This window comes from Rhinolophus sinicus, chromosome 14, assembly GCF_057876585.1.
Source record: "Rhinolophus sinicus isolate RSI-liver-muscle chromosome 14, RSI-T2T, whole genome shotgun sequence".
NCBI lineage: Eukaryota > Metazoa > Chordata > Mammalia > Chiroptera > Rhinolophidae > Rhinolophus > Rhinolophus sinicus.
In genome coordinates, this window is record NC_142514.1 from 184,070,893 (window position 1) to 184,094,933 (window position 24,041).

Here is a 24,041-nt window from a genome sequence, read left to right on the forward strand (position 1 = left end):
GGAATCCACGCGGTGGGTGAAAGCCCTTCACGATGGCCTCCTCCACCAGGAAAGGTCTAGAGCCAGCCAGGCCTGCTCCCTACACTCCCCAATACTCCTGTCCCTGACTCCAGGGCCCTTGGGGGGCGGCCTCCCCGCATGGCTGAGCCCAGACAACGACCCAGGTCCCTGGGGAGGGTGCTTCATGATTTGCTGGCCAGGCGTCTCGAAGTGATGGGGAGGGAGCCAGCTCCTACCACCTCACCCGCACACACAGGCATAGTCGGTACCCGCGGGGCCCAGGGTAGGAAGACCGGGGGATGGGCAGGACCGCTGAGGAAACAGAGAAACCTAGGAACAGCAAAACGTCGGCCCGCTGCGCGCACGCACGCGCACACGCGCGCGCAGGTCCCGGAGGCCCAGTCCCCGCCCCTCGCCAAGCCGCCCCGCCCCGGGACCCCCTCCTTCCCCTGTTGGACCGCCTCAAGGAGGGGTCTGCGCTGGTCTTGGGGCGCCCCCTGCAGGCCGCGGACAGAGCTGTAATCAGGTCCCTCCCTCTGGACCGCCCCCAGGCGACCCTTGTCCGACCGAGACCAAGCGGAGACCGGGTCCTAGCTTCTCCCCTGGTGCGCGTGGTTGCCATGGAGGCTGGGCAGAGCCCCACGCCCACCCTCAGCGCGCGCAGGCCCGGTTGCGGTTGCCATGACTGCGGGAGGCGAGGGGGCACGCGGCCCGAAGCCCCGCCCCGGCGCTGCCCCGCCCTCCCGACCTGCCCTCCCTGCCGCCTGCGCCGCGGCCGCTGCAGCTACTGCGGCGGCGGCGCGGGGGTTCCCGGGCTGCGGTGGGCACAGCTCCGGCGCGGCGCGGACTGGAGGCGAGGGGGCCGCGGCAGGCCCCAAGCTGAGGCGGGACCGGGGCACCCCCGCCACGCCTGCCCGGGATGCGGCGCTGAGGCCCAGCATGGCCGGCCCGGGCCCCACCTTCCCGCTGCACCGGCTCGTCTGGGCGAACCGGCACCGCGAACTGGAGGCCGCGCTGCACAGCCGCCAGGTGAGGCTCGCCGGGTACCAGGGCCGTCCTCCGGGCCCCTCACCCAAAGCTGTGGCCTCCATCCTAGAGCCCTCCTACACCTGCTCAGCGCCGCAGCCGCTTGCGTGTTCATCCTTCCCTGCGGGATCCGAAGCCTAGGTGACCTGCCCCTCGCGCTTGAGCCTTTGACTTGGCTCCCAGCGCTGGGCATCGCCCATCTTCCCACTTCACCTCTGATCTCGCTCCGCACCACCCTTGAGCCAGGCTGAAAACAGGCAGCCCGGTCCTAGTCCCCAGGCTGGTCCAAACTCTTGACATCTGCCTGACCAGGCCCCACCACCGGGCCCCCAGCTCTGACGCTAGCAGAGCACAGGCCAGGTGGACAGGCCCTTCCCACCAGACCCCTTCCCATCCCTGCAGGGACAACCAGGCCTCCCTCTGCCATTTCCACCGCCTGTCTGCCTTACTTATTTCCCCCAGTGGCTCCCAACCTTGCTCAGCCCAGTGGTCTTGCCTCTTCCTCTCCTTAACTGTCCCATTTCCCTCAGCACGACATTGAACAGGAAGACCCCCGGGGGCGCACTCCCCTGGAACTGGCTGTGTCCCTGGGGAACCTGGAGTCTGTGAGAGTCCTCCTTCGACACAATGCCAACGTGGGCAAAGAGAGCTGCCAGGGCTGGGCAGGTACTGCAGAGGGCAGAGGGACTCCCCTGAGGCTAGCAGTGTGGTTTGTGAGTGGCCAGGCCTGGGGACATCGATAGAGTGCCCCTCAGCAGCCTGGTGCCCCCAGTCCTGCAGGAGGCAGTCAGCACTGGGGACCCTGAGATGGTGCAGCTGGTGCTCCAGTATCGGGACTACCAGAGGGCCACACAGAGGCTAGCTGGCATTCCGGAATTGCTCAACAAACTTCGTCAGGTACAGCAGGGCACAGAGGTGTGGCCAGTAAGAGGGGTGGAGGCCATGGCAGGGGGCCATGACAGACTGTGTGGGGGTCACCGTGGTCACCCATGCCAGGCCTGGCCTTGGAAGGGCACCCAGCCTGTGCAGCATGCTTTCCTGACACTGTCAGTGAGATCCCTCTCTTATGACTCTAGCCCAGGGTCACGTAGGCAAGAGGGGAGTGAAGGCCCACAGGGATCAGAGTGGGCCCTTTGGGAGGAAAGCCTTTGCCGGCATCGAGGGGCCCCCAGTGCCAGAAATCTCAACAGAGCTTTAGACCATGAGTCTCCTGGTGAACGCAGGCATTCAGGAATGCTGGATTTTCTGGAGGGAGGATTTCATCTGACTCCAGAGATGTGGCCTGGATCCCTGGAATACCTGTTCACCCTTCTCAAAGCACGCGGAGGGGAGGCAGCTGGGAGAGAACACTACATCCTGCCCCCCACCCCAGGGGCAGGCCCAGAGGGGGCCCTGGTGCCCCCTTTACAGATGAGGACTCTGGGACCCTGAGTGGGCAGGAGCCCCCAGGGCTCCCCAGCAGGCCAGTGGTCGGGTTGAGACGCTCCCAGGCCTCCAGATGTGTATAGCCTGATCACTTGACGACCTCTTTAGGGTTCCTCTTGGCCCAGCGTTTCCTGAGTGGGGTTTCATTGTGGTGGGAGTATAGCAGGGCCATGGCAGCCATCAGGGCTTGCTGAAGGATGGGCTCCCCGCAGAGGGGCTGAGACAAGGAGCTCCCCAGGCCCACTGGCTCCCAGCCCCAGGCAGGGCCCTGACAAGCGCTCTGGTCTATCCCAGGCCCCCGATTTCTACGTGGAAATGAAGTGGGAGTTCACCAGCTGGGGTGAGTGGGTACTGCTCGGCTCCCAGGGGCCTGGGGTGGGGCCTTTGGGAAAGAACCCTAGTGACTTCTGTGCCCCCGTCAGTGCCCCTTGTGTCCAAGATGTGCCCGAGCGACGTGTACCGTGTGTGGAAGCGGGGTGAGAGCCTGCGGGTGGACACCAGTCTCCTGGGCTTCGAGCACATGACCTGGCAGCGCGGCCGGAGAAGCTTCATCTTCAAGGGCCAGGGTAAGCTCTGGGGTCTCCCTGTGGGCTCCAGAGGTTCTCCTGTGGCTTGTGAAGACCATGCTGTTCTTTCTCTCCACTCTCTAGATGTGGAAACAGGTTGGGGCGGAGGGGACTAAGACGGCACAGGGGCTAAGACGGCACAGGGGCTAAGACGGCACACACTGAGCGGCAGGTGGCTGAGGGCACTGTGATGGCCCTCCACCCACTGCCTGGGGCCTCACACTGATTTGCCCCCATCACCCCTCCACCCCCACCCCCCGCCGACTGGCAGAGGCCGGAGCCCTGGTGATGGAAGTAGACCACGACCGGCAGGTGGTGCACACAGAGACTCTGGGGCTCGCCCTGCGTGAGCCCGAAGTGCTGCTGGCAGCCATGCGGCCCAGTGAGGAGCACGTGGCCAGTCGCCTCACCTCTCCCATCGTCTCCACCCACCTGGACACTCGCAATGTGGCCTTCGAGAGGTCAGCTGGGGCCTGATCACACTGCGGGCGGTGCCCTTGAAGCTCCTGGTTCAGGCGTCGGGGAAGCTGAGCCACTGCCAGAGGCTGTCAGATGGGGAGGGGGTCACTGCCGGCCCAGCATGTCACCCAGACTGCCTGCACATCCTGTGGCAACCTTGGAGCCCCCCATGCCCGTCTGTACTGGCAGCTGTCTTCCTGGGGAAGAGGCAAGGTCAGGGTGTCCCATTTCTTGACTTCTGACCTCACATGTTTTCCCATAAAAACAAGGATTTAGGCTATGATTCAGGGCAGCTGTTTCCACCGAAGTTGGCTCCTCAGCATGGCTGTGTCTGGGCCAGAGTCCTTTGTGGGTAGCCTGGGAACCTGACCCCTCCTGCCAGAGTGTTACTTGTGTGACAACATATGCCCCAGTTCCAATAACAGGCTTCAGAAACAGTTTTTTTAAAAAAGCTTTATTGAGATATGATTTCATATACCATATTTAAAGTGTACAATTCAATGATTTTTAGTACATTCACAGATAGGCAGCCAACCATTACCGCAGTCACTTGTAGGTTAATTTCATCACCTCAAAAAGATACCGTGTATCCTTTGACTGTCAACTCCCCTCCCCTCATCCTGTCCCCCAGCTCTAAACAACTACTTACCTGCTTTCTGTCTCTATAGATTTCCTTGTTCTGGATATTTCCTATAGCTGGTAGCATATCATATGTGGTCTTTTGTAACTGGTTTCTTTCACTTAGCAGAACGTTTTCAAGGTTCATCCAAAAGGTGGCATATAACTACTTCATTCCTTTTTTTTTTTTTTTTTTAAAGATTTTATTGGGGAAGGGGAACAGAACTTTATTGGGGAATAGTGTGTATTTCCGGGACTTTTTTCCAAGTCAAGTTGTTGTCCTTTCAGTCTTAGTTATGGAGGGCGCAGCTCAGCTCCAGGTCCAGTTGCCATTGCTAATTGCAGGGGGCACAGCCCACCATCCCTTGCGGGACTCGAGGAGTTGAACTGGCAACCTTGTGGTTGAGAGCCCACTGGCCCATGTGGGAACCAAACCGGCAGCCTTCGGAGTTAGGAGCATGGAGCTCTAACCGCCTGAGCTACCAGGCCGGCCCTTCATTCTTTTTTATGGCTGAATCCTTCGTATGAATAGACCACATTTGTTTATCCATTCATCCATTGATGGACATTTGGCTTTTTCTACCTTTTGACTATTATGAGTAATGCTGCTATAAACACTATGTGCAAATTTTTGTGTGGACATATGTTTTCATTTCTCTTGGGTAGAAACTTAGGAGTGGAATTGCTGGGTCATGTGGTAACTGGAAATTTAATTGTTTGAAGAACTGCCAAGCTGTTTACCAAAGGGGCTCTAGCATTTTCTGTCCCTACCAACAGTGTATGAGGGTTCCACTTTCTCCACATCCTCACCAACACTCATTGTTCACTTATTTGTTTATTTTTTGGATTATAGCCATCTTATTGGGTGTAAAGTGGTATCTCATTGTGGTTTTGATTTGCATTTCCCTAATGACTAATGATGTTGAACGTCTTTTCACGTGCTTATTCGCCATTTATTTATTTTCTTTGGGGAAGTATCTATTCCGATCTTTCGCCCATTTAAAAAATTGGGTTATCTTTGTATTATTGAGTTATAAGAGTTCTTTATAAGTTCTTATCAGATGTATGATTTGCAAATATTTTCTCCCATTCTGCGGTTGTCTTCATTTTCTTGATGGTGTCCTTTGAAGCATAAAAGTTTTTAATTTTTGTGAGGTCCAGTTTATTTTTTCTTTTATTGCTTGTGCTTTTAGTTTTCTATCTAACAATACTTTGCCAAATCCAAAGTCATGCAGATTTTCCCCCTATGTTTTCTTCTAAAGGTTTTATACTTTCAGCTCTTATATTTAGGCTTTTGATCCATTTTGATCAAAAAAGTTGTGGTGGGATTCATTGGTGAAGCTCTCTGGGCCTGGGCTTTTCTTTGTGGGTAGTTTTTTATTTTATTACCACTTCAATCTCTACTTGTTACAGTCTATTAGATTATTTCTTCTTGAGTTTGTTTTGGTAGTTTTTGTCTCTTTAGGATTTGTCCATTTCACCTAAATTATCTAATTTGTTTGGGTTGAGTTGTTCATTGTATTCTTTTACAATCCTTTTTATTTGTATATGGTGGAGGTAAGGGTTCAACTCCATTCTTTTACACGTGACTATCTAGTTGTCCAACCACAATTTGTTAAAAATACTGTTATTTTTCCATTGAATGGTTGTGGCACCCAGGTGGAAAATCAATTGACCATAGATGTATGGGTTTATTTTTGGACTCTCAATTCTATTCCATTGATCTGTATGTCTAACTCTGTGTCAGTACTACTCTATCTTAATTAGTGTTGCTTTGTAGTAAGTTTTGAAATCGGAAAGAGTGAGTCTTCTGACTTTGCTCTTCTGTCTCAGGATTATTTTGGGTATGCTGGGTACCTTGCAATTTCTACAAAGAAAGCTGATTCGAATTCCCAACCACAGATTCCTAACTGCTGTTGATGGAATTCGTGGATGCAAAGGGCTGATTGTAGTTAAGTTTTGAGGGAGTCAAAAGTTATACGGATTTTTCAATTGCATGGGGGTCAGCACTGCTAACCCCCGCCTTGTTCGAGGGTCAACTGTGTAAGTTTTGTGCTTCTTTTGATGCATTTATTCTAAGTATTTTATTGTTTTTAATGCTATTATAAATGCAATTAGTTTCTTTATTACATTTTTTAATTGTTTGTGGAAAATCTGTAAAAATATAATTGATTTTTGTATATTGATGTTATAGCCTGCAACTTGTTAAACTAAAAAACTCATTTTTTAATTCTAATGGCTTTTTAGTGGATTTCTTGTGATTTTTTTATATATGAGAACATGTCATCTGTTAATAGAGATAGTATTACTTCTTTCTTTCCAGTCTGGATGCCTTTTATTTCTTTTTCTTGGCTAGAACCTGAAGTAGAATGTTGAATAGAACTGGCAAGAGCAGACATCTTTGTCTTGTTCCTGACCTTAGAGAAAAAGTATTTAGTCTTTGATCATTAAGTACGATGTTAGTTGTGGTTCCCTTTATCTGGTTGAGGAAGTTCCCTTCTATTCCTAGTTTTTTTGAGTGTTTTTATCATGAAAGGGTTTGGATTTTGTGAGATGTTTTTTCTCTGTCTATTGATATGATCATGTGACTTTTATTTTTATTGTATTAATATGTTATATCAATTGATTTTCAGATGTTGAGCTAACCTTGTATTCCTGGGATAAATTCCACGTGATCATGGTGTATGATTCTTTTCATACGTTACTAGGTTTGGTTGGCTAGTATTTTGTGTTCCTATTAATAAGGGATATTAGTCTGTAGTTTTCTTTTGATGTCTTTGTCTGCTTTTAGTATCTGGGCAATACCTCACAGGATGAGTTAAACAGTGTCACCTCCTTGTCAATTTTTTACAAAAGTTTACAAGTAATTGGTATTAATTCTTTTCTAAATGTTTGGTGGGATTCATTGGTGAAGCTCTCTGGGCCTGGGCTTTTCTTTGTGGGTAGTTTTTTATTTTATTACCACTTCAATCTCTACTTGTTACTGTCTATTAGATTATTTCTTCTTGAGTTTGTTTTGGTAGTTTTTGTCTCTTTAGGATTTGTCCATTTCACCTAAATTATCTAATTTGTTTGGGTAGAGTTGTTCATTGTATTCTTTTACAATCCTTTTTATTCTGTAATACCAGTAGTAATTCCCCCTCTTTCATTTCTGATTCTAGTAATTTGAGTCTTGTCTTTTCTTGGCGAATCTAACTAAAGGTTTGTCAATTTTGTTGATCTTTTCAAAGAACCAGCATTGATTTAATTGATTTTCTCTATTTTTCTATTCTGTATTTTATTAATTCTTCACTCTCACATTTATTATTTCCTTCCTTCTGCTTGCTGTGGTTTTAGTGTGCTCTTAGTGTCTTAATATGGAAAGTTAGGTTATTGATTTGAGATCTTCTTTTTTTTTTTTTGCTTTTATTAGTTTCAGGTGTGCAAAGAAACATAATAGACATTTAAACCCCTCATAAGGTGATAAACCACCCGGCAAGCTACTACCCCTCTGACATCGTGTATAGCTGTTACAGTACCATCAACTATCTTTCCTATGTTGTACTCCACATCCTGTGACTATGTGTACCTTTATACTTAGTTATAGTTGACGTTCAGTATTATTCTACTCCAGCTCTTCAGGTGTACAGCGCATTGGTCAGGCATCTACACAGTCTACGGCGTGATCCCCCGATAAGTCCAGTGCTCATCTGGCACCGTATATGATCTTTACAACATTGTTGATTATATTCCCCATACTGTATTAACTATCAGTTTATATTTCTTAATGCCTTCACCTTTTTCAGCCTGACCCCAACCCATTCCCATCCATCACCCTGATAGATCTAGTACCTATCTGGCACCATACCTCGTTATTACAATAGTATTGACTATATTCCTTATGCTGTACCCTACATCCCCATGACTACTGTATAACACCCAATTTGTTCTTCTTAATCCCTTCCCGTTTCACCCATCCTTAACCCCCCTCCCATCTTAAAGAAGTCCCTCTAAGAGTCCTCGTAATACTGGTTTGGTGGTAATGACCTCCTTCAGCTTTTTCTTGTCTGGGAAGGTCCTTATCTGTCCTTCAATTCTAAATGACAGCCTTGCTGAGTAGCGCAATCTTAGTTGTATGTCGTTGCTTTTCATCACTTGGAATATTTCCTGCCACTCCCTTCTTGCCTACAAAGTTTCTGTTGAGAAATCAGCTGACTGACAGTCTTATGGGGGCTCCCTTGTAGGTAACTAACTGCTTTTCTCTTGCTGTTTTTAAGATTCTCTCTTTGTATTTAAACTTTGGCATTTTAATTATGATGTGTCTTGGTGTTGGTCTCTTTGGGTTTATCTTGTTGGGACTCTCTGTGCTTCCTGGGCTTGTACCATGTTTCCCCGAAAATAAGACCTAGCTGGACAATCAGCTCTAATGCGTCTTTTGGAGCAAAAATTAATATAAGTCCTGGTCTTATTTTACTATAAGACCGTGTAATGATATGATATGATATGATATGATATGATATGATATGATATGATATGATATGATATGATATGATATGACATGATATGATATGATAAACACCGGGTCTGGTATAATATAATATAAAATAATGTAATATAATATAATACCAGGTCTTATATTAATTTTTGCTCCAAAAGACGCATTAGAGCTGATTGTCCGGCTAGGTCTTATTTTCAGGGAAACACGGTATGTCCCTTTTCTTCCCCAGGTTAGGGAAGTTTTCTGCCATTATTTCTTCAAATAGGTTTTCAATTCCTTGCTCTCTCTCTTCTCCTTCTGGTACCTCTATAATGTGAATGTTGGTATGCTTCATATTGTCCCAGAGGCCCCATAAACTCTCCTCAATTTTTTGGATTCGTTTTTCTTTTTGCTGTTCTGCTTAGGTGTTTTCTGCTACCTTATCTTCTACATCGCTGGTTAGATCCTCTGCTTCATCTAATTTACTGTTGATTCCCTGTAATATATTCTTCGTTTCCATTATTGTATCCTTTATTTCTGACTTGTACTTTTTTATGGTTTCTGTCTCCATTTTTATGAGATCATTGAGCATTCTTTTTTTTTTTTAATTTTTATTGGGGAATATTGGGAAACAATGTGTTTTTCCAGGACCCATCAAATCCAAATCAAGTCATTGTTTTCAATTTAGTTGTGGAGGGCGCAGCTCAGCTCCAAGTCAAGCCATTGTTTTCACTCTGGTTGTGGAGGATGCAGGTCACTGGCCCATGTGGAAATCGAACTGGTGACGTTGGTGTTATGAGCACTGCGCTCTAACCAACTGCGGCAACCACCCACCCTGAGCGTACTCATAACCAGTGTTTGGAACTCTGCATCTGATAGAAACTAAGTTTCACTTAGTTTTTTTCTGGAGCTTTGTTCTGTTCTTTCATTTGGGACATGTTTCTTTGTCTCCCCATTTTGGCTGCATCCCTGTGTTGATTTCTACGTATTATGTAGGGCTGCTATGTCTTCCGGCCTTAGTAGCGTGGACTTACATAGTAGGTGTGTTGTGGGGTTCAGTGGCACAGTCTTTCTGGTCACCTGAGCCATGCGCTCCAGGTGCATCCCTTGTGTGGGTTGTGTGTGCCCTCCTCTTGTAGTTGAGCCTTGCTTGATAATTGCACATAAGTGGGAGGGACTGACCCTTGGGCTTACTGGTTGTGAGGACTGCCCTTGACTACAGTGGAAGGGTTGTTGTGCAGGGGCTGATCCTACAGAGCAGGATCTGCCTCAGCAGGACTCTGGTGCCTGCTCAATCCGCCCCTTGGGTGTGTCATACTTGGAGACAACTGGATGATGCTCCAGCTCATTTTGAAGCTGGCCACTGGTGACACCAGCCCAGGACCACCTTGGAGGGGATCCACTGTAGGTCTACTTCAGCCACAGCCCGTGCCCCACCCAGGGTCACCTAGCGGGAGCCAGAAAGAAATCTGAAGATGGCTGCCACCCATGTTGTGCTTGGAAGGGCCTTGAGACGCCAAGCTGTGAACCAAAGCCAGCTGCTACTAGTGCCAATTTAGGGCTGCTGAGCCAGAGGTACAAGACACGCTCAAGCCAGATGCTGCTTGTCTGGGTTACGCGAACCTTTAAGATACCCTAGGAAAGTATAACTTGTGCCAAGGCAGGCAGTCTACATGAAAAAGCCATTGCAAGCAGCCTGGGTGTGCCAGAAAGTTGGGCAGGGCCAGGTCTCTAATCACCAGGGCGTGGCAAATGAACGGTGGAGACTCAGAAATGGCAGCCACCTGTGTTCAAATGCTGGGAACGGGGAGGGCTCAACAAAGAAACAATGGCCTCCACTAGCTCTTCCATCTAAGAGAAAGCTGACTCTCCAGCCCCCGTCCCAAGCCAGACAACTCAATTCCCCACCATTTGTCCCTGCCATCTTTCTAGCTGTTGCCCCAGTGCTGGAGCTCAAAACAAGTGATTCCACTGGTGGGTAAGTCCGTGCATGGTCCCTTTAAGAGGAGCGCCTGTGAGAGCAGCCGCACTCAGACCCACTCAGTCACAATCTCCGCTGGTTTTCACAACCAAAAATTATGGGGACCTCTCTCCCTGGCACTGGAACCCTGGGCTGGGGTGGGGCTGGGATCTCTCACTCCTTTAGGGGATGGGGGGACCCATACAGCCAAAATAGCCATCCCGATCTTTAATGGTCACGTGCGGGTATGGGACCAACCCATGCCATGTCTCTTACCTTCCTACCAGTCTGGAGATGGCTTCTTCTGCAAGACCTTGGTTGAAAGGCTTCAATTCAGCTTGATTTTAGGCGATTCTTAGTAATGGTTGTTTTGTAAATTAGTTGTTAATTTTGATGTGGTTGTGAGAGAAGGTAAACACAGCGTTTACCTACTGCGCCATCTTGGTTATCCCTCTTCTTTCTTAATATAGTCATTTACAGCTATGAATTTCTCTCTGAGCACTGCTTTAGCTGTGTCCCATAAAAGTTTTGATATGTTGTGTCATTTCCATTCATCTCAAAGTACATTCTGATTTCCCTTTTGATTTATTCTTTGATCTTTTGGTTGTTTAGTAGTGTGTTGTTTACTTTCAACATATTTGTGAGTTTCCCAAATCTTTTTTCCTTTATTGACTTCTAATTTCATTCCATTGTGATTGGAGAACATACATCGTATGATTTCTCTCCTTTAAATTTTATCGAGGCTTCTTTTATGGCGTAGCATAGAATGTGTGTTCTGTTGTCGTTAGGTGGAGTAGTCTAAAGAAGTCTATTAAGTCTAGTTTATAGTGTTGTTCAAGTCTTCTATTTCCTTGTTGATCTTCTGGCTACCCATTCTACCCACTATTGAAAGTGGGGTATTGACGTCTCCAACTATTATTATTGAATCAGACATACTTTTATTTTTAACTTTTTATTATGGAAAATTTCAAACATACATAAAAGGAGAAAGAATAGTATAATGTACTCATTACCCAACTTCCACATTTATCAACATTTTGCCCATCTTGTTGAACTTATCCTTCCTCGCCGTTTTTCTTTTTTCCTGTATTGTTTTTAAAGCACATCCCAGATGTCCTATCATTTCAACAGTAAACGCTTCTGCACGTGACTCTTCACAGATTAGGCTGTTTTACAACCCAGCCCCAACACCATTATCACACCTAACAAAATTAACGGTAATTCCTCAGTATTTTCTAATCCCCAGTCCTTGGTCAGTTGCCCCAGCTGCCCAGGCGTCCTCTTCAAGGCCCCCGTGTGTTTCACAGTGAGAAGGCTAGTTGGAGGGGGTCTTCGGAGGAGAAGGCTTTGGCCAGGGTTGGGGGTGTATGTCCTCATGAGCTCCTGTTTGGTCTATTTCAGGAACAAATGTGGTATCTGGGGCTGGCGGTCTGAGAAGATGGAAACTGTTAGCGGCTACGAGGCCAAGGTAGGAGACGGTGGTGGGGGCAGGGGTAGGCGACAAGGCCCAGGAACTCTGCTCCTTCTTCCCAGCTACCCATGTGGAGAGAGAGACAGAGTAGCCTGTGGGCTCTGGAAGCCCTGTGCAGCCATGGGAACTCAGTGGGGCCTGAGCACCCAGCCCTTGCTGAACACGTAGGGATCTCCCTCAGCACGGACCCCCAGCATGGGCTCCCCGCCCAAGGTACTGAGATGAAACGAAGACCATTTTCCTTTTGTTAGTGACTCCCCAGGGTTCAGACGCTACCACCTCCTCCACTGTGGGGAGTGAGATCTCATCTGTTCCTCACAGGAGGACTTGTGTCCTGTGCTGGGGAGGCTGAGTGTGGGGAACAGACTGAGCCCCACCTCCTGTATCTCCCCTGCTCCCCAGGTATACAGTGCCACCAATGTGGAGCTGGTGACACGCACACGCACGGAGCACCTGTCTGATCAGGACAAGTCACGGAACAAAGGTAAAGCCAGGTGCGCCTGCCAGCTGCCTAGTCACGTCATATGGTGGGGTCACTCGGGTCTGGGGGGCAGAGTGTCTGGGACACGTTGGGAGGCCGCCCCATTCCTATCTACTCCGTCTCCCCACTGACAGGAGGCTCCCAGGGTGGAGGGGGTGCATCTGGGGGCAGTGGCCCAAAGGCCCCTCACGGGCTCCCACCCTTCTCCGTAGGGGGGAAGACTCCGTTCCAGTCCTTCCTCGGGATGGCCCAGCAGCACTCCTCCCACAATGGGGTGAGCCAGGGCTGGGGGGCAGGGGCTGGGGACCACTGGGCAGGGCCAGGCAGGTGCCGCCCTGAGCTCTAAGCGGGTCCTGGGGCCCACCCAGGCTCCTGTGCAGCAGGCAGCCAGCCCCACCAACCCCACAGCCATTTCCCCCGATGAATACTTTGACCCCAACTTCAGCCTGGAGTCACGGAACATCGGCCGCCCCATTGAGATGTCCAGCAAAGTACAGAGGTGAGGTGTGGGGGCTGGCTGGGGACTTCCCTCAAGGACAGGGACCCTGCCTGGTTTGCTGAGCCCTAGCAGACTCCTTTCACACATGGGCCCCACCAGAATGGGGGCCCCACTCACCCAGCTGGCTGCCCTCTAGACTCCACTCCTTGGGGGCAGGAGCCAGGTCTGTCTTATCCATGGTCCTCAGCACCCAGCTCAGGGCTGGGCCCAGAGGGCTGCTCACTCTTCTTTGGTGAATGAATGAATGGGCAGCACCAGCCATGTGTGACTCTATTCATTAGGCACTTGCTGGTGGCCAGCTTGGAGCAGAGTGGGAAGGGCCCACAGCTCTACCACCTCCTGGCTTTGTGGCCTAAGGAAATGTCTTCCCCTGGGAGAGTCTAGTCTCCTCGGTCACACTGAGCCACCTGCTCACGAGGGCGCCATGAGGGTCTGATGGACTGTGACACAGAGCTTACAATGGGCCCAGCACCGTCCCAGGGACCTCATGTGGACTCTGTCGGCCTCCCAGTGGATTTGAAGCCCGGCACTTCTGACCCCTGGGTTGTGCTGGACCCCAAAGTAGGGCAAAGTGGGAGGCGCTGACCAGCTGTGGGTTGAAGAGGACGCGCTGTGGACGAGGCCCAGATTGAAGCCGCAGCCTAGATGTAGCTCCAGCCTGGGCCCAGGGTCTGGGGGTAGCAGGGGCCGTAGGTGGGAAGGACACATGCTCCTGGGGGAGGCAGGCCGGGGCAGCTGAGCAGAGAGAAGGGTGCCCCGGGCCAGGTGGAGGGCATGAGTAAAGGCAGGTGTCCAGAGTGGGTGGGCCTTAGCACGGAGGCCACCAGAGGTTCTGCGACCCACGTCCTGTGGTCGGCCGGGCAGGTTCAAGGCAACACTATGGCTGAGCGAGGAGCACCCGCTCTCCCTGGGGAACCAGGTGACGCCCATCATCGACCTAATGGCCATCAGCAACGCTCACTTTGCCAAGCTGCGTGACTTCATCACCCTGCGCCTCCCACCTGGCTTCCCGGTCAAGATTGGTGAGAGGGTGGTGGGGCAGCAGGGGGGCCTCAGGCAGCGCTAGGGGCCAGGCATGGGTGGGTCTCTGGCCAGCAGCTCAGGTTGCGCTGTCTCCTCAGAGATTCCCCTTTTCCACGTGCTCAACGCCCGCATCACCTTCAGCAACCTGTGTGGCTGTGACGAGCCCCTGAGCTCAGTGTGGGTGTCAGCCCCTGGCTCTGCGGTCGAAGCTTCAGGTACCACTGCAGGAGGGAGGGGGCTGCACAGCGTGCTGGCCTCTGGGTCCTGGAGGCTGAGCTTGGCCCGTCTGCCGTCCCAGGGTGCCCTTTCCCATGTGAGGTGGACCCCGCTGTGTTCGAGGTGCCCGAGGGGTACAGCGTGCTGGGTGCGGAGCGCAGCGAGCCCCTCCGCGACGAGGATGACGACCTGCTGCAGTTCGCCATCCAGCAGAGCCTGCTCGAGGCGGGCACAGAGGCCGAGCAGGTGGGGCGCGGGCAGGGCGGGGCCCTGCCTATGGGCAGGGGTGGCAGAAGTGACAGCTCTGGGCTCTGGCTGCCGCAGGTAACTGTCTGGGAAGCCCTGACCAACACCCGGCCTGGCGCCCGCCCACCTCCCCAAGTCGCGGTGTATGAGGAGCAGCTTCAGCTGGAGCGGTGAGGCCGTCTGGGGCCTACTAGGCCCATGCTCAGCCCTGTCCTGCCTCTGGGGTCTGCCAGCCAGGGGTCCATAGCAGGTAGGGGTGGGTAGCAGGCAGGTGCTGGTCCTAGGACCCCTGCCGTCTTCAGGGTCACCCGCCATCAGCATTGCTGCCCACCCCCGAAGGTGGCATGCGGGAAGAGGAGAGAAGACCCCACCTTCTCTCTGGTCTCCCAGGTCCCAGCCACCCTGTCCTTGCCCCCCAAAGTCATGTCCCAGCCCTTGGCCTCTTCCCCCAGCCTTGGTGCTCACCGGTCTGCTCTCTCTCTCATGCCTTGCCGGGAAGGGCCCTCCAGGAAAGCCTGCGGATGTCCACAGAGCCCAGGGGTCCGGGATCCCCTCATAGGACGCCCCCGGCCCCAGCTCCCCCAAGCTTTGAGGAGCAACTTCGCCTGGCCCTGGAGTTGTCCTCACGGGAACAAGAGGAGCGGGAGCGCCGAGGGCAGCAGGAGGAGGAAGACCTACAGCGGATCCTGCGGCTCTCGCTCACAGAGCACTGAGCACCAAGCACTCAAGCACCCTGGGAGGGCTGTCCGGGCCACGCCCCCATCCGCTTTTGTAACTTATTTATTTATAAACTGTCTGCTGCTGAGTCCCAGGCCTGGAGCCCTAGGGGTGGGCTTGCATTAGAGACCAAGATGGAAATAAAGAGACCTTCAGCGGCTGGGTTTCTCTGCTCAATGGGGGAGAAGTCCAGGGGTGCTAAGGGGAGACACCGTGGGTGATGGCCTCAGACCTGGGTTTGAATCCTGGCCATGGGTCCCTTAGCTTCTCTGCGCCTCAGTTTCCTTGGCTGTAAAACAAGACCACATCCCAACCCCAGGGCCTCTGGGAGGGTAAAATGAGCCCACATGTATCCAGTGCCCGTACAGAGCAGGTGTTCCATAAACATCAATTCCCCTGAACTCTCCCACCTACTGAGGACCCAGGTTTCTCTTGCCACCTATTCTGGCTTTCCCAGAACCCATTCATACTCCTTCCTATTAGGGAGGGAGAAAGGCTGGACCTTCAGACTACTTACAGCCAGTGCCCCTTCCCTGCACGCCAGGCCTGAGTTGCTGCTCTGACTCTGGCATAGTCTATCCGAGTGGCGTTAGGCAAGTCACTTCCCTCTGCTGCAGCTGTGAACCTGCTCTTCTCTGCCCTGCCCTCTGCACCTCCAAGGTGGCCCTGAGGCTGTCCTAGGAGCTTCAGGGTTTAGTTCTAAATCCCAGCTGATTTCCCCTGAAGCTTTGCATGTCTCCCAGTGATTCACGTGGAGAGTGGAAGCATGAGGGCCAACCGGCATGGATAAACATGTTTGCGGTGCCCCCCTTAAAATCCACTGTGTCTGATCCTAAGACCTGTGTCCCCAGTCCTGCCTCCCTAGGTCCCATATCTGCTGGCTAATAGAACGGTTGAGGCCCAAAGCAGAGCTCAGGTGACCTAACTGGGCGGGGCAGGGAGGGCAGGGACAGGGGTGCTTCCTGGGAGGAGGGACCGAACCCCGAGCGAAGGTAGAAAACTGCCGGACCTCCCGCCCCCTTCCCCGCCGGTCGCCAGGCTCTGCACCTGCGCCCCGCCCCCGGCTCCGCCCCCAACGTGTTTGCGGGGCGGGGGCGAGGCGGGCAGAACACCGGGAGACGCAAGGGGAGGGGAGCGCAGCCGCTCGGTGCGGGCTTGGCAGGCCGGGCTGGACGGGAGTCTGGCCCTTTAAGGGCCGTCCCCGAGGAGGTGCCAGGCCCTGGTGGCTCCGATCTCTTCTTCCTGGTCCTGCGGGGCAGCGACTGTCCGTGTGGCTGTGGGAGGGCTCCCTGTCCGGTGCCGGCCCAGGTGCCCCCAGCCTGGCCCCATGGCCCTGGTCACAGTGAGCCGCTCGCCCCCGGCCAGCGGCTACTCCACGCCTGTGGGACCCACGGTGAGTCTGGCTTTGCTGTGGTCCTGCCCACGCAGTTGGCTTCCAGCTGGGCCCGGGGGAGCGCGTCCTGCCCACGGGCAGCCTCCCCTCAAGACTGGGGGTGTGCGGAGGGGGACCCCACGTCTCAGGCTGGAGGGGTTGGGGGGTCTTGAGGCTCCCAGGAACTCGGACTATGGTAAAACCCAGAGCCCTGAGCGTCAGCCCAGCCTGCGGAGGCCCTACCCCCTTCCTGCCCCAGATCTGGGCCAAACTACAGCACCCCACCCACCTTTACCCCTCTGCTGCCCTACCTGGACCTGGGCCCGGCTCCCCCACTGCCTCCAGTGGGGAGTAGGCTGGTGTGGGAAGAGTATTTGGCATCTTTTCTGGTTCCACTGGAGGGGAGGCAATTCCCCCACCCCAGCGTTCCTGAGAGGGGAGAGCATAGTCCTTCCCCGCCTCACTCTGCACTGGGGACCCTTTCTCAGCAGGACCAAGCCTCGAAGCGGAGAAGCCGGCTCCAGCGAAGGTGAGTACCTCCCCACAACAGACACAACCGCTCAGCGGCTGAGCCTGGCCACTGCCATCCTGGAGGGCTCACAGCCAAAGCCAACTACTGGATACGTAGGACTGTGTTGGCAGCGGGAATGGCTGGTGGGCACGGCTGGCTTGCAGCACCAACCTGGCTGCCCTTGCTTTCATCTTCCCCTGGGTCAGTTGGGCAAGCTCCTTCACCCACTATGCTAGACCCTGACTCAGGCCAGTGGTCACAAGCCAAAGGGCAGGATGGGACAAGGCCTGAGGATTCCTGGGTCCCCACCAAGTTTACAGCATCTGCTGGATTAGGCAGGCAGGTGGGAGGGGCAAAGGAGCAACCACCAGCCCCTCAGACAAGAACAGATGGGCTGGGGGCTTGAGAGGCATGGCTCTTAGTGTGGTGGCCGCACACCTGGGAACTGGTTGGAAATGCACATTCTCAGGCCCCCACTCCAGACCTACTGACTCTGTGCCTGGGGCCCGACACCTGCTTTAACAGACCCTCCTCCTGGTGACTCTGATGTACCCGTCCCGAGAGGTATGACGGGCCATAACAGTTGCCCACTGCCTTGCCAGGCAGAGCTTTGCAGTGCTCCACGGAGCTGTCCTGGGGCTGCAGGATGGAGGGGACAATGGAGAGGCAGCTGAGCCCAGCCCTGAGCCAGCAGAGGAACCCCCAGGCGAAGAGCAACTCCATGGGCACCAGACAGACAACGGGCACGGGCCCCAGAGTCCCCAGAAGCTGGAGCAGAGTCAGCACCTCCACCTCATGGTGGAGCTGCTCAGGCCACAGGACGACATCCGCCTGGTGAGGGCCCATCCAGAGCCTTGGAGGAGGAAGACAGCTCCCCTGGGGTGGGGGTAGGAGAGGGCAGAACTGAGCCAGGGTGTGTCTGGGGAGCAGTGGTGTGAGGGCAGGGGGCACCCTGGGGAGTGAAGGGGTTCCCCAAACCCCTACAACCCTGCTGTCTCAGCTGGAGTTGTTTTAACGGGGGAGGTCCTGTTTTCAGGTCTCTAGAGGGCTGGGAAAGGACGCAGGTTTGTCCTGCGTGAGTCCATAGGGCCCAGTTAGGTCCAAGAGCTGGGGTTACACAGGGGTATTTCTGTGTAATCACAGCAAGACCTTCCTGACAGTGGGAGTTGTCCATTAAAGGACCTGTGTTCAGGGGGCCCACTGAGCACCCACTGGGAGCTGGTACGAGGGGAGGGGCCCTTGTGGAGGCTGGGACACAGGTGGGAGAAGGAAGACCAGTTCCCAGATGCCTGTGGGACATCTCACTGTCTGCAAAATGCTTTTGCAAAGCTACATTTATTCCTCAGAAGCACTGTCTTTTATTGAAATTGTGTCCTTCGTGTTTCTTTGGTGACAAACGTTTATTGAATGAAATGATAGCAAGGCAAATGAAGGGTTTTTTTAAACCTCCTTCCTAGGCAGAAATAAAACATGGGCAGTCTGTGTCAGGCCCATTCTCCCATTTTTTCCACACACATCCCCTTTTAAACATTTTGTTGGACCATGAAATCCGAAATTCGGGAACCACTGGAATGTAATCGCTCATCTGGTATCTGGGGAGAAAGCGGATGGGTGTGAGGGAGCAGGCGGCAGGTCTGTTCTAGGCCCAGGTGTGTGTCCAGGCGGCGGAAGCAGGGTCCTTGGGCCCCTGGGAGCCTGGGCTTCTGTCTCCCTGTCTTCCCAGGCAGCCCAGCTGGAGGCAGCACGGCCCCCACGGCTCCGCTACCTGCTGGTCGTTTCCACAAGAGAACGTGTGAGCCAGGATGAGACAGTGCTCCTGGGCGTGGACTTCCCTGACAGCAGGTTGGGAGCAGGGAGAGCAAGGGAGGGGGGCAAGAAAGGGAGGCGCTGGGGAACAATGGCTTTCCCTCTGTGTCCTGCCAGCTCCCACCACTGCACCCTGGGCCTGGTCTTGCCTCTCTGGAGTGACACCCAGGTGTACCTAGATGGAGATGGGTAAGAGGTGGCAACTGGAGGGAGGGGAAGGGAGAGAAGAGGGGCCAGGAGGTGGAATAACCAACTGTGATGTATACGATGGTGGGGCAGTCACTGGGGACCAGCTGCAGAACTCCAAGCTGGGTGTCTGGAGCATGGGCCCACTCTCCGCTCTACTTCGGATTCGCTGTGTGGTCCTGGGAAGGTCACCTAACTTCTCTGGGCCTCAGCCTCCTCTATCTGGCAAAACGGGCTTATTTTGAAGCTCAGGTGAGGTGTACATATTCTGAGGACCAGCCTCATGAGGTCGCTAGTGAGTGGGCCTCTCAGGGGCTCTGTCCCAGAGCCTGGAGTGGGGTTTCACCCACACCTGGTCTCCGTCTCCGGCAGGGGCTTCAGCGTGACATCTGGTGGGCAGAGCCGCATCTTCAAGCCAATCTCCATCCAGACTATGTGGTGAGTAAGGGCTGGGGTGGGCCAGCCTCCTCTCCTCGGAGACGGCTGCGGGTCTGGGTAAGGAAAGCAGGGAGGGCAGTGTGGCCCAGTCTCTCTTCTGTTCCAGGGCCACGCTCCAGGTGTTGCACCAGGCATGTGAGGCGGCTCTCGGCAGTGGTCTTGTGCCAGGGGGCAGTGCCCTCACCTGGGCCAGCCACTATGAGGACAGACTGAGCTCTGACCAGAGCTGCATCAATGAGTGGATGGCCATGGCCGACCTGGAGTCTCTGCGGCCTCCCAGCGCTGAGGCTGGCCGGTCAGTGCCGGGAGGGGAGGAAAGAAGGGGTTGCCACCGTAGAGTAGGGAAGGGGCCCCCCGGACTGATGGGCTCGGCTCTCAGGCCCTCGGAACAGGAGCAGATGGAGCAGGCGATCCGGGCTGAACTGTGGAAGGTGTTGGACACCAGTGACCTGGAAAATATCACTTCCAAGGAGGTGGGCAGGGAGCATGCCGGGGCCAAGGAGGGGGCGGGGGCCAGGTGGGGTTGGGGAGCCTCCAGCTGGCGGCCAGAGGTTTCCTCTCCTGGGAGCCTCTCCACCGGAATCTCCTCCTGTCGTGAACCCTTTCCTGACGCTTGGCCTCAGCTCCTCTCTCCAGACGGGACAGGCTGTGGTCCTGAGGCCCCCGGGAAGGGTGGAACCGCTGGAACCTTGAGCCCCTGAGCCGCCCTCTGCCCCTTGCCTGCAGATCCGCCAGGCCCTGGAGCTGCGCCTGGGGTGCCCTCTCCAGCAGTACCGCGACTTCCTCGATAACCAGATGCTGCTGCTCATGGCCCAGCAAGACCGGGCCTCCCGAATCTTCCCGCACCTTTACCTGGTGAGCTCCAGGGTGAGGGGCGGGAGACTGGTGGCGCAGCTGGGCAGGGAGAGTGAGGCTTCTCTCCTTGTCGCAGGGCTCCGAGTGGAATGCGGCGAACCTGGAGGAGCTGCAGAGAAACAGGTAGGGTTCCGAGCCCCCTCAGGACTGCCCACCCTCTGTCTGTCCCCTTTGCTTGGCCTCTCCTTAAGGGCCACATGGCCAGGAACCCCCCCAGCACCCCCCTCAGCAGCTGCTAGCTCTGCTTCCCACAGGAGAACAGCCACCCTGCGACCTGCTGGCAGCTCCTGGGCCTGCTCTTCCCCACACTGTAAAGGGGAGATGGAAGAGCCCCTCTCCCAGGGGGACCTGGCTGCCTGCTCCCATAGGTTCCTGTCACTTGTCCACCATGGGCTTCTGGAGAAACCTGCTGTGGTACCTGTCAGCCCGCTGCTGCAGACCCACCCAATCTCAGCTGAGCTCAGAAGTTGTTCTCGAACTGACTTCTGAGAATAGCAGAAGGGTCAGTGTTGTAGTAACCCCCAGCAGCCACCTGGACTAGACGGGAAACAAGCCCCGTGGGCTGAAGTGATTGGCTCACGGTCACAGTCATCTCCTCCCACCATAACTGTGCCGCCCCCACCTGACTCGGAGACAAGAACTAAACAGAAGTGCCCCCCCCCCGGCCAGCCGAGTCCGCTGGCCACAGGCCCGGGGCCCCTGGCCACGTCAGCCTGGCCTCGCACCCCCCATTGCAGGGTCAGCCACATCCTGAATATGGCCCGTGAGATCGACAACTTCTACCCCGACCGCTTCATCTACCACAATGTGCGCCTGTGGGACGAGGAGTCCGCCCAGCTGCTGCCCCACTGGAAGGAGACGCACAGCTTCGTGGAAGCCGCCAGGTCGGGCTGTCCCACCCCTTCTGCCCACCCCACCTCAGCTTCAAGAGGTCCCCTGCCCTCCTCCTGGCCACTCTGGCCCTCGGGGTCCTTCCTGCCTGGGTGAGCCTGCTGCCTGCCCTGCCCCCACCCTGCAGGGCCCCTCCCAGCGAGAGGCCAGGAATGGGGAGGGACTGACCATGTCTTGCCTCCACAGAGCGCAGGGCACCCGGGTACTAGTCCACTGCAAGATGGGTGTCAGCCGCTCGGCGGCCACCGTGGTAGCTTATGCCATGAAGCAGTACGGCTGGAGCCTGGAGCAGGCCCTGCGCCACGTCCAGGAGCTCCGGCCCATCGCCCGCCCCAACCCCGGCTTCCTGCGCCAGCTGCAGACCTACCAGGGCATCCTGACTGCCAGGTTCAGAGAGGGGACCAGGGGACAGGGCTGGTGGCGTGGGCGCTGCGGGGGCTGCTGGGTCACTCAGAGCTGACTCAGGGCCACCTCCTCACAGCCGGCAGAGCCATGTCTGGGAGCAGAAAGTGGGTGCGGCCACGCCAGAGGAGCCCCTGACCCCCGAGGTCTCTACACCATTCCCACCTGTTCCGCCAGAACCGGGGGGAAGTGGGGAGGTGATGGCTATGGGGTTGGAGGAGAGCCAAGCAGCCCACCAAGAGGAGCCTGGGCCACGGCCCCGCATCAACCTCCGTGGGATCATGAGGTCCATCAGCCTCCTGGAGCCCCCCGCCGAGCTGGAGAGTGCCTCGGGCGCCGGTGAGCTGCCAGAGGTGAGGCTGGGGCCAGGTGGGAGCCCAGAGGGAGGGGCAGATGGTGGGAGGATGGAGAAAGACCAGGACTGGGGTTTCAGCCCTAAGCAGGGGCACCTGAGCGTGCGCACCAGTCCCTGGGCAGCTCCCTCTTGTCCCCTCAGAGCAGCTAAGGAGACCTAGTGAGGGCAGGTGAGTGGTGCTTTTCATGGGAGCTGGAGAGCCGTCGTGGGACCAGGGGCATCGAGGGGGCTCCTTGGGAGCCTGCCCCGGGCTGAAGGCTGCAGGCAGCTCTCAGCCTGACGAGAGGACTTGCTTCCTGAGGGGCAGGGCTGCCCAGCCGTGCAATGAGCATCCTCCAGGCGAGGAGGTGGGCACCAACTGCTGATCTTGGCAGCCCGTCCCCAATCTTAGAGGCAACACATCAAGGGATGGGGTGCAGAGGGGTCATAGCACTCACACAACCAAAGTCCTGGCTGATCTCAGAGGGAGGGAACACTGGGGACAGCCTTCCTGGAGGAGGCGGCACTGGGTGTGGAAGGATGCGGAGGAACAGACGGTTGATGGATGGATGTGGGTGCTCCTAAAGGCGGGGTGTCCTCCCTCGGAGCCAGCTCAGGGCCCGGCACCCGGAAGGTGTTTCGCATGTGGCTCACAGGACTGCCTGTTCAAACGCAGAGGGGGCCAGAGGGGGAGGAGAGGGCCTCAGGGACATGGCAGGGAAGCTACGGAGGGCTTCTGGGGCCAGAAGGAAGCTGCAGACAGGTGAGGGCCGAGGCGCAGGGGTAGGAGGGCTGGGGTGCTGTCCCTCCTAGGGAACTGGGACCCACGAGCTGCTTAGCTTTCTTGTATTCCTTCAGTTAAGTTTGCACCTGCCTCCTCCAGGCTCTGTGCTCCATGCCCCTGCCCTGGAAAGACCCCTGTGACTCTGCTTCCTTATGCTTCCACCTTCCAGGTTTTCTCCTCAAATGAGTCCTCAGATGAAGACCCTCCGCAGCCCTCCCCTCAGCTCGCAAAGGCTAAGAGAGGCCGGCGGGGCCGCAAGGGGCCTTGGCCTGCCCTGAAGTCCCGCCAGTCTGTGGTCGCCCTCAACAGTGCCGCCCTGGTGGCCAGCCGGACCCAGGCCTTCCAGCAGCAGGAGCAGGGGGAGGCGGGCTGTTCCTCCACACCCAGGCTCCGGAAAGTGGTGAGGCAGGCCAGCGTGGATGGCAGCGGGGAGGAGGGCGAGGCCTGAGGCCTCACACGCCCATGCCCCCTAGACACAAATAGAGGTGCCTGAACACAGCTCCTGGGACGAGCACCCCTCACTCCCATCAGCCTGTCTGCACTACTCTTAGCTCCTCCCCCGGAGGCCCCTGACCCCATCACTACAGCCTCAGCTCCCACAGCCTTAAGTCTCAGACCCACGTCCACCTGTCCAAGGGCTCAAGACTTTCTCTGTAATTGGGAATGTGGTGGAGACTGAGGCGCTTCGGGGGCCAATAGCACACTAGCTTCATGCGCCACTGCTGCCTGAAACACTTGCAGCCTCGGAATAAAGCACAGTTTCCCAGTGCAGAAAGGCTCGTGCTCCCTCCCTCCCCTACTCTGTCTGTCTCAGCCCTGCCCCCTTTCTTTCCTGGGACCCTCCATGCCAGAGAACCAGTGGCCCCCAAAGTCCTCAGTCCCCAGTCCTGGGAGGCTCTGAGGGGAGTGGCAGGTGGGCCTCCCTCACACACCTTACAGCCTGCCCGAGTCTCTTGCTGCTGCCCCAGCACACACACCTGCCCCCCCCCCCAGCCTCCCTGCCCCCTACAATGGCACTGCCCTGGGCCACAGGGCACCAAGCCAAAGAGTCTTTTTGTTCTTCACAGCCTCTGGCCAGTTTTTCATAATAGTATCTGGCTTTGTACTTAGAAACAAAAAAAATTTTCATATTATTTTCAATTTTATGATAAAGCCATCTATCTACCCATCAGTCTGCTTCTTCTCTGGTTACACGAAGAGTTTGGCCTCACCTTACCCCCTCCAGTCTCCTCATGGTTCCCAGGTGTCTGGGGATAGGCCTGTTTGGGGTGGGGTGGGAGGAAGAACGGGGAACGGGGA

At 55.1% G+C, this 24,041-nt stretch overlaps 2 protein-coding genes across 3 annotated transcripts; both read left to right on the top strand.

Annotated features, from left to right (window-relative positions):
* The first annotated feature begins 581 nt into the window (after positions 1–581).
* Positions 582–15,323, top strand: ANKRD13D (ankyrin repeat domain 13D). The gene is made up of 15 exons (XM_019737799.3): positions 582–1,029; positions 1,557–1,692; positions 1,799–1,923; positions 2,746–2,791; positions 2,874–3,017; positions 3,289–3,478; positions 11,912–11,978; positions 12,384–12,465; positions 12,675–12,736; positions 12,831–12,961; positions 13,826–13,983; positions 14,083–14,199; positions 14,283–14,446; positions 14,525–14,616; positions 14,946–15,323. Exons 1-15 carry the CDS (start codon positions 682–684, stop codon positions 15,157–15,159), a joined length of 2,076 nt encoding a protein of 691 aa, XP_019593358.2. The 5' UTR covers positions 582–681; the 3' UTR covers positions 15,160–15,323.
* Positions 15,324–16,139: 816 nt separating this feature from the next.
* On the top strand, positions 16,140–23,910 carry SSH3 (slingshot protein phosphatase 3). Of its 2 annotated transcripts, none has more exons than XM_074336763.2 (14): positions 16,140–16,556; positions 17,027–17,064; positions 17,649–17,880; positions 18,770–18,888; positions 18,970–19,041; positions 19,411–19,476; positions 19,583–19,771; positions 19,856–19,949; positions 20,203–20,331; positions 20,408–20,454; positions 21,069–21,215; positions 21,409–21,609; positions 21,704–21,977; positions 22,912–23,910. In XM_074336763.2, exons 1-14 carry the CDS (start codon positions 16,491–16,493, stop codon positions 23,188–23,190), a joined length of 1,953 nt encoding a protein of 650 aa, XP_074192864.1. In that variant the 5' UTR covers positions 16,140–16,490; the 3' UTR covers positions 23,191–23,910. The 2 variants fall into 2 exon arrangements, with proteins under 2 accessions (XP_074192864.1, XP_074192863.1); XM_074336762.2 differs by having other exon boundaries at positions 16,196–16,556; positions 17,024–17,064.
* The last annotated feature ends 131 nt before the right edge of the window (positions 23,911–24,041 follow it).